This window comes from Crocuta crocuta, unplaced genomic scaffold (genome assembly GCF_008692635.1).
Source record: "Crocuta crocuta isolate KB4526 unplaced genomic scaffold, BGI_CrCroc_1.0 scaffold296, whole genome shotgun sequence".
Classification (NCBI taxonomy): Eukaryota; Metazoa; Chordata; class Mammalia; order Carnivora; family Hyaenidae; genus Crocuta; species Crocuta crocuta.
This window is the reverse complement of record NW_027530504.1, coordinates 591,247-600,694: the sequence shown is the minus strand read 5'-3', so window position 1 is coordinate 600,694 and position 9,448 is coordinate 591,247. Positions and strand designations below refer to the sequence as shown.

General features: G+C 52.1%; 2 protein-coding genes across 2 annotated transcripts in view; both read left to right on the top strand.

The window, feature by feature from the left end:
* The window catches only part of CNBP (CCHC-type zinc finger nucleic acid binding protein), a 363,505-nt gene that overhangs the window by 204,068 nt on the left and 149,989 nt on the right, over positions 1–9,448 (top strand). The gene's annotated exons all lie outside the window — the stretch shown is intronic.
* Positions 1–9,448, top strand: part of RAB7A (RAB7A, member RAS oncogene family) — a 38,767-nt gene that overhangs the window by 12,560 nt on the left and 16,759 nt on the right. Inside the window, exon 2 of the mRNA XM_077766853.1 lies at positions 8,874–8,934. Within this exon, the coding sequence (XP_077622979.1) occupies positions 8,882–8,934 (53 nt within the window). The 5' untranslated portion in view covers positions 8,874–8,881. The remainder of the gene's footprint in view (positions 1–8,873; positions 8,935–9,448) is intronic.

Below are 9,448 nucleotides of genomic sequence, written 5' to 3'. Positions count from 1 at the left end.
AGGGCACTGCACGGCCCCGGCCATCTGGGGCCCAGGCGTGGGCTCCCTCCTGGCAGGTTCCACTCGAGGTTGGTCATAGCTTAGTCCTACCCATGACATCTCTTCGTTTATTGGGGGCTGTAACGGACACTGGCGGAAGGAAGGCTGGAGTCTGGCTGGGGCCCTGGGGAGGCAGGAGGAGGCTCCTCGCTGACAGGCACCATTTGACCCGAAAGGGAAGAGCTGGCTGCAAACTGGAGCCCCGGGCGTAGAGAGGCCGGACTCGGGCTCTTCCAGTTACTGGGAAAAGCGGTTGCGTTGAGGGAAGGGCGTCAGAGATTGGCCAAGTGACTTTATTCAGTGAAAACGAGACCGAGGTTGGTTAAAAGTAAGAGCGGCTCCCTTGCGTAAATGCCTCTCGTGCCTCCAGAGACCGTGATTTCTGACCCGGTTGCTAGATTCTGCTTTCCAGCCGAGGCCTGTTGTCTGGAGTTCCAGAACCCCGGCGCTCTCCTGCGCACGCCCACGCCCGGAGTGACCTCGGATCCCACAGAGAGGGCGTCGGGCCAAGCCCTCCCCTCAGCCCCGCCCTCCTCCTCGCCAGCCCTCCCGCCCCCTGCCCAGAGCGGGCCTTCTCTCGCGCGCGCCTCACACCCCTCGCTCCCGGAAGGGAAGAGGGACCGCGACCTCCTCCTCTCTTCTCTCCTCCACTTTCCTGTGCCCGCACCCAGTGCTTGTACCGTCTGATCGTGGGGTTTGCAGACAACCCCAGCTTCCAGCTTTCTTGTTTGCTTATTGGAGGGACATTTTTGCCACTGTTGAAATTGTGGCTTCAATTTTAATTCGGTAGCTTGCACAACATCATTGGGTGATGTTCTCTGCCTTTCCTCTGGGCGTAGAATTTGAAGCCGTTTTTGTTTTTAACTCAGGCAATCTGTTAGGTCCCTCTCTTTCCCCTCTTTCTTTTAGTAGAGTATTTCCCTGATTTGCTGACTCTTGGTTTGTTAAAGTAGCCACACTTCAGCTCTCATCCCCAAAGGACACTGAACACCCTTAAACTGTCCCTTCAGGGACACGGAGTTACCGTCCTGTTCATGCTTCCCCAGACACGACGCTTAGCCCAGGGACAGTACACAGTGAGCTTTCAGGAGAAGCACTTGGCAGTGTTTGATGTTAGGCCTCTGTGCAGCTAGTCTGCCTCCAGCTGGTCTCTATTTCCTGTGCGCATCAGACTTACCTTCTGCAAACCGGCATGACTTCCTTTCTTCCACCTTCAGGCTCGGAGGTGCTGGTGACAGTTGTCGTTATTTACCTACCTCTATGACACTGTGTGGCTGTCTCCTACTGTAAAACCCTTATGCAACTGGAATTGGCTGGGTGATATTATTTGTTGAAAATTCTATTCTTCGGGCACCTGGCTGCCTTAGTCAGTCTTGATCTCGGGGTCATAGTTTGGGCCCCATGTTGGGGATAGAGATTACTTTAAAAAACCTTTAAGAAAAAATTCTGTTCATATTCTAAATTTTCACCTTTTTTTTTTTTTTTGAGGTTTATTTATTTATTTTTGAGAGAGAGCACGCAAATGAGGTGTAGGGGCAGAGGGAGAGAACCCCACACAGGTTCTGCACGGTCAGGGCAGAGCCCGAGGCAGGTGTCAAACCCGCAAATCATGAGATCATGACCTGTACTGAAGTCAGACGCTTAACCAACTGAGCCACCCAGGTGCCCCTCAAACTGATCTTAAAACAAGTTACTTTGGGGGCACCTGGCTGGCTTGGTTGGTAGAACATGTGACTCTTGATCTCAGAGTCATGGGCTCAAACCCCATGTTGGGTGTGGAGCCTACTCAAAAAAAAAAAAAAAAAAAAAGCTACTGGGCTCGGTCTCTGTCTCAAGAGTAAGTAAACATTTAAAGAAATTTTTAACTTATTTATCAAAGTCATAACAATTTTTTTTATACAGTCTTTTTTTTTTTTTTTTTGAGAGAGAGAGAGAGTGCGAGCGAGGAGGGCAGAGAGAGAGAGGGAACAGAGAATCTGAAGCAGATGCCAGGCTCTGAGCTGTCAGCACAAAGCCCGAGTTGGGGCTCGAACCCACAAACCACAAGATCATGACCTGAGCTGAAGTCGGATGCTTAACCGACTGAGCCCCCCTGCCCCTCTATAGGCTTCCTTTTTAGAAGGTATGTGCAGTGTTTCCAACCTAAGATTTCTATGGTGGCAAAACTAACACTTGTCTTACCTTCAAATTGAAAGCTGATTATCACAGGTGATTTATCAAGCCTGAGTCTGGAACACATTTGCCATACAAATTTGTCGTAGTATTTGTATTGATGAAAATAAATGTATGCATTCTTAATTTTTCCTCCACGTATTCCTACTTTCTTAAAAGTATGAATTGCATTTACAGTTTTTTATTATGGAAAATCTCAAATATGTACAAAAGTAGCGTGAATAGTGCCGTGTGCCCCATTGCTCAACCAGTTCCCAGCCTGGCTGGCCCTGCCTCACTCTGCACGCCACCTCCCCCGCTGGGCTCCTTTGAAACACGACAAGCCTTTGTGATCTGGGTGTAGTGGCTGAGGTGAAGAAGGTCTTTGTGATTGATTGTGGGCCCCAATCTCACATCTGAATATTTTTACAAATCCAGTGGCCACCTCCAGGCTTCTGTTGCCTCACGTGTTAAGTGAGGAAGACCTAGGCTTGCTGTATCGACCGCCTGACCCTGGTGAGGTCTGCAGTATGGTGCCTGGCACAGGGTGCACTCCGGAAGTGATCTGTATTCCTTGCTCTTCAGCCGCGTAGGCCCTAACCTGGTTCTTCAGTTCGGAGAGTTAGAAAGAGCCGACCTGCGGCAGACGCTACTGTTGAGGTTGATAACGAGCACGGTCGTAGTGTGGCCGGATGGTCCCGTGGCCCCCGCAGCCTTCTCCAGGATTTTACCAGCGGTGTCACTTGCTGGTCGTTGGTTTTGAGGACAGGGTGCCCGCTGGGTCTCCTTGAACAGTCAGGTACGGAGCACGGAGGCTTGGAAGAAGATGGGATGGAGCTGTTCCGTGCTGCTTAAAGTTTACGAGGGCACTTTTGAATCTGCTCAGAAGCCTCCGACTTCTGAGACGTGTGTCCCCATGAGGCTTCCTTCTCGGGACTATATTTACACCACGTGTGCAGTAAATCACATTCTAGCAGGTAACGTAGCCAGAGCCCGTCAGTCAGCTGGGAGATGCCCGGTTGAAATGTGTGACCGCTGCTTGTCACCAGCTGACCTTTTCTAGCCGTATGATTAACAGTGATTTGTGCCAGTGGCAGCTCGGGTGCAGGGAGCCGGGAACACTAGTTCAGCGCCCGTGTGGGTGTGCATAATTCGTCAGTGTGTTTCAGGGGCCTTTACATTTTTACACTATTTTGCTCAGTGATAACACATTTGCGCGTGTGCTCAGGTTGTGCTGACAGATCACATAGTAGGTTCGTCATGTAATTAAAAATGACTGCGTGCTTAACAACACGGGAACGAGCGGGACTATCCATATGCTGAAATAAATCCTGCAACCTTCATGGTAATAACACGGGAGGGTATTTAATATACAAAAAACAAAAACCAGGATGCAGAGTCACAGACGGTGTGGTCTCAGCCATCTGAAGGAGCGCTGGAAAGACCTGACATTCATGCTAATAGTGATCGTTTCCAGGAAATGAAATTGTAGGCGCCTTTTTGTCTTTGCGTCATTCTTTTGTGTACCTTTCTGAATGTTCCACAATTCGGCACTTTACTGAGGGGGAAGGGCAGGGTAGCAGAAAAGTCAGCTGCATGATTAGGACCCCTTCCTGTGACAGGTAGGCGACTCGGCAGCAGCGAGCAAATCAACCGATCGGTCGGTGTGACTGTCCCAGCCTTGTTGCGCCTTCAGCATGTGTTCACATGTTTGATGCTGTCATTGCATCAGACGCACATGCAAATCACAGCAGCAGTTACGACCTCAGGTCAGTGGTTTCCAAACCCGCCGTGTGCGCCTCGGTTGCCAGAGGGGACTTTTCTCAGGGGCTCGCTGCGGACTGACTCCCGGCCCTGGTGACACCGAGCCCTCCTTGCTGTGAGAGCCGCCGGCACAGAGCAGCACGGAGGCTGCATGCTGGGGCTGCACTGACGCGCCTGCTAATTCCATCTCTGTCGCTGAGCTGCTGTGTGACCTTGGACATGATACAACACCGGGTTCACTTTCATTCCCTGCACCTTTTACACTGTTGTCTTCATGGCTTTGCAAACACTTTGCTTTCAGCTCCTTCGTACTGTACTTCCCTAGAGCCTCGCCTCCACTTGAGGGTCATTGTGAGTTTGTGAGCACCACACAGTCACAGTGGCCCCCTGACCCCCAGCTCTTCCCTTCCCTGCTGGCCTAGCTTTCCCCGTATCAGTTCTTTGGCTTTCACCGTCCTCCCCCTGACCATTCTCGGCCAGGCCCTTTCTGACCTCACTGACCCTGCCAACCCAGATCGCCCCCCCCCCTTTTTTTGAGAGAGAGAAAGAGGGAGCAAGTGAGCAAGGGGCAGAGAGAGAGAATCTCAGGAGGGGTGCGGAGAGAGAGAAGTGGGCCTCCAGCTCACCCAAAGCAGGGCACAGGCTCACCCGATGTGGGACTGGAACTTACGAACCGTTGAGATCATGGGCTGAGCTGAAATCAGATGCTTAATACCTGAGGGACCCAGGCGTCCTGCCCAGAGCCTTGAACAGTATTTTCCTGACCTTGTTTACTTACTTGGGCTTTCTTTGTTGTGGGCCAGTTGGCTTCTCTGCTTCAGAGATGAGGAAAGTGATAACTCCAGGCTAATAGAGGAAAATTCTAGCTATTGATTGAGTACACAAGAAAATTTATACTTGAGGGAAAGAATTGATTCAGCATATGGAATACTGTTAGCGTTTGCGCAAAAAAAAAAAGTGCTTATTGGGGTGCCTGGATGGCTGTCCTTTGAGCGTCCGACTCTTGATCTTGGCTCCGGTCATGACCTCCCAGTTTGCGAGTTTGAGCCCCGCCCCAGTGCAGAGCCTGCCTAAGAGTTCTCTCTCCCTTTCTCTTTGCTGCTACCCCACTCATGCTCGCTCTTCTCCCTCTTTCTCAAAATAAAGAAATTAACGTAAAAAAAATTTTTTAAAGTGCTTATTCTTCCAAGGAAATCATTCCAGATGAGGTTTGGTTTTAATGCAGAAGGAAAGTGGGCCCCTGGGTGGCTCAGGCATTTCCTTATTTAAGTCATATCCTGCTGTTGGGGCACCTGGGTGGCTCAGTCGGTTAAGTGTCCAACTCTCAGTTTTGGCTCAGGTCATGATCTCAGGGTTTGAGGGTTTGAGCCCTGCATCGGGCTCTGTGCTGACAGTGCAGAGCCTGCTTGGGATTTTCTCCCCCTCCCCTGACCCTACCCCATTTGCTTCTCTCTCAAAATAAACTTTAAGAAGTGAATTAAAAATAATAATAATAATAATTAAGTCCTATACTGCCGTTAACCACTGCAATAGTGGGTGCAGTATAAATTTGGAAAATCCTTCAGGCAAGTGAGTTAGTGAAAGTCATGAAAATGTTTATACTTTTGATTCAGTGACCCTATTCCTAAACAATATCTGTAAGTTAAATTTAACAAAACCTTTTTTCCTGTGTGAGAATTTGACCTTCAAGAAACTTTGTTTCCCGGGAACCTGATGAAGGTCGCTGGGCGCTGCGGCCTATGGCTGCCTGTGTCCCGGTCGCGGCTCCCCCCGGGCCGGGAGAGGCGGGGAGCGCTGCCGGCCTCAGAGCTCAGGGCTCCTGTGCTGGGTGTGGAGAGATGATTGGCTCCCCTCCGCAGTGAAGGGTCTAAGTCGGGGGTTGAGCCCGCACCCGTCTCCCTGTGCCTGAGGTCTGCTGCGTGGACTGATGCGCGACCGGCCAGCACTGTGTTCCGGACCCTCCGGAGACAGGAGCCCGGTGTGGCCCGTGACAGTCCTGTGAGTCTGAGAAGACTGCTCTGTCCCAAAGATGTGATCCCACAAACTGAAGTTCAAAGATGTGCTTCACAGCATTACTCTCCCCAGGTTTTTTGTATAATAAGGTAAAGGCAGGAATGGCGGTTGAAACACTTCACTCACTCAAAGGAATAACTCCTGTTAAGACTGTAACAGAAGCAGGTACTGGCAGCAAGGATAAAGAATGCCTTAGGGGCACAGAATACGGAGAGTGCTGGGGGTGTGCGCCTGCTCTGGTGGGCACTTAGGGGACTTCAGTGCTGTGCCCTTGGGTGTTTTCTGGGATTGCTGTGACGGAGGAAAACGCCCAGGGCTCTGCTGCCCTGGAGAGTCCGCCTAACAAGGTAGCTGCGGGGGGAGGGGGGGTGTTGGGGGAGGGTTTGCCTGCCGCCTGTGTGAGCAGAGGCGCAGAGGAAACACGCATGAAATCTGCCATGTGGGAATAGCAAGGCAAGCACATTTCTTGTTTGCTTGTTTTTTAAATAAATTTAAAATAATAATTTATCAAATTGATATTTATAATTATTTTCAAGACCTCTGTTATTTTTGTTAGTGTTTATTCATTTTGGAGAGAGTGTGAGAGTGCTAGAGAGCTTGAGCTGGGGGCGGGGGGGCGGAGGGAGAGGGTACTGAGCATCCAAAGCGGACTCTGCGCTGACAGCGGAGAGCCCGACTCGGGGCTTGAACTCAAGAACCGTGAGACCATGACCCGAGCCTTAAGTCGGACATTTAATCGACTAAGTCACCCAGGTGCCCTTAGTTTATAATTCTTAAAAGCTATTAAGTACTTCTTGGTGCACCAGTGACACTTACTAAGCCAAGTTAGGAAACCCCTTCTCCCGGTCTCCCAGTCCGTGACTTTCCTAAATCCTTCAAGACTTTCTTCGTAAAGCTTCTCCTCTTTTTCCATCCCTTTCCTTAGTTTGCCCTTCAAATTTGAAACTTGTTCCAACTGTCGAAGTCTGATCTCTACCCCAAAATGTGGACCAGACCTTGTGTTGAGATTCAGGGCCGTCTCTGGGGAGGACGGTGGGGGTGGTGGGGCTCCCCGGATAACAGGACTTGGGGGGCACGGTGGAAGACCGAAGGACACGGCCGTTGCCCAGACCCCACTCGCCTGTGCTGCCCCCCAGCTGGCGCTGACGGGAGTCTTATTGACGGTACCGGTGTCTTCAGTAGACCGGCCGGGCCTGAGGCGTCGGGCAGTGAGACGGTGAGCCTCGGGCGCGTCGAGGGGCCTGGCTCCCGTGCCTGGAAAAACTGGCCTCCGGTCTGGCTCCCCCTCCCACACTGTTTGGGGAGCCATGGAAACGGCCTCCTTCAGGAGCGGAGGGCTCGTGGTCTAATCCTGCCCCGTGGGGCAGCGGTCGTTGTAAAATTTCCTTTCAGTTTGCGGTCTTTGGTGCAATGTCGCCTGTTGAAAGAGAGCAGTTGACAGCCAGGCGTCGGGACGGGAGAGTAGCTTCACTGCCTCGCCCGGCTCTGTGGTTCCTGCTCTGCAGCGCCTTCTGGAGTCTGTTCGCCTCTCCATCTCTGTGTTGGACACACGTTAAAACGGTAGCAGCCAATGTTTGTTACCCACTTACGATACTCTAGTGACTGTCCTGAGCGTTTTAGCCACTCGGGCCTCAAAGCATCCTCGGGACACGATAGCTATGATCCCTGTCTCCCTGTCCCCACAGAGCGGTTCAATAATTTGCCTGAGGTCACATGGCTAATAAGAAGTAGCAAAGCCAGAGTAAAAATCTAGGTAGGCAGGGACCAGTATTTGCATACTTGAGTCACACTGTAGCCAGTGCTATCAGCTTCAGCCTTCTAGAAGCTAGCTGGTTAAAAATGAAACTAAAAAGTAGCTTTTCTGAGATCCAGTCTTGACTGCCTTGTCCTCCCCAACTGCAGAACCGCAGGCTCCACTGAGCGAGCTTCCTTACCTACCTCTTTCATATGCAGACACTTCTTCCCCGGCCCCCCTGAGGCGGGAGGCAGCTGCCCGACCTGTCCACCGTCAGGGGAGGGCGATGGGCCAGAGCTGGCTGGTGGTCCTCAGATGTGTAGATGCCGGTGTGGAGGGCACTCACCTTCGGTCTTGAACTCGTGACTCTGGAGGAGAAGGCGGGCCTCCTGCTGGGGATTGCAGCTGCCCGAGGAGTGTCCCTCCAGCAGCTCGAGATACTTCGCCCAGGTTGGGGTCCAGAATTTAGGACTCCTGCTTTTCTGGAAGTCACTGAGTTGGGTTCAGGACGCTGAAGGATCATCAAGACGGGAAGCTTGTCTTCATAAGTAACAGGGGCAGGTTCTGGAATAGAGATGAGCACAGATTAGGCATTTTACATAGCAGATGCTCAGTGGTAGGGAAGGCTGCCCGAAAGATGTTCTAGAAAACAGTGACCCCAGGAGCTACAAGGTGGTGTTCTTCTCACACTAACCCAGTATTTGATTCTCTCGTGGGCATTGGAGCTGCAGCAGGGAGTAGAACCGCCTTGGCAGAGATTATTGGAAAAGGGAGCAGACAGACAGGTGTGACAGATCGAAAGGTTAAGTCGTGGCAGGCTCCCTGGAGAAGAGTACGGCAGCGTAAGGGGGTAGAGAGCAGGTGGGGACAGGGTGTCGTCCCCTCTCTGAGGAGGTGCCCTTTGAACAGAGACTTGAATGAAACAGGACCGAGCCGTTGGGCCAGAGCCATCCAGGAGGGAGAGCCCACTCTTGGAGACTATTTCGAGGGGCAGGTCGGCCCTGCCTCGCTGGGGTCCAGACTTCTAATGACTGTGATCCTGCTCGTGGTCGGGTCCCCCCGGATGACAGGGAAGTAGCCAACGGGAAGGCTCAGGGCGCAGTGCTCCTGGCGCTGCTGAGAGCCCTGGTGCTTGTGTCGCACTCACGGTGTCCCCTCTTTTCTCCTGTAGTCTGAAGGATGACCTCGAGGAAGAAAGTGTTGCTGAAGGTTATCATCCTGGGAGACTCTGGGTAAGTGGTTCCCCGTTTCCCCCCATTGACCTGACACGTTGGTTTGGATGAAAGGCGCCCGTGCCCTCCCTGCTGACGTTTGCCCGTTCCTCCCCTAAAGCTGTTTTGGGCACAGCAGACGCGTGGATGATCTCTTGTTATAGCCCCTTCTGTAAGAAGCGCGATTTGGGGAAGGGGTCGCTACTTAAACTCAAGGACACTTTCATGGAATCCCCGTTCCCTCAAGCTGGCGAGACCGAGGAGTTCTGTTGACGAGACTTGTGCCCCGGACGCCCTGCCTCGCGGTGGTGGGTCCCGGTGCGCCGTGCGTGTGCTCACGCTGCTGGCCCGGGTTCTCATCCCAGCTCTGCCGCTCACCAAGTACCCAGCGATTCGTAGCTGTTCGTGTGCTCCCGGAGACTTTTCCGAGGTGGCCTGTGAGGCCCTAGACCAGCTGAGGCGGTGTCTTTTTAATAATAATAATAATAATAAACGTGGGTGTGCCTCCTTATCCCCAAGTCCCCTGGCCTTTGAA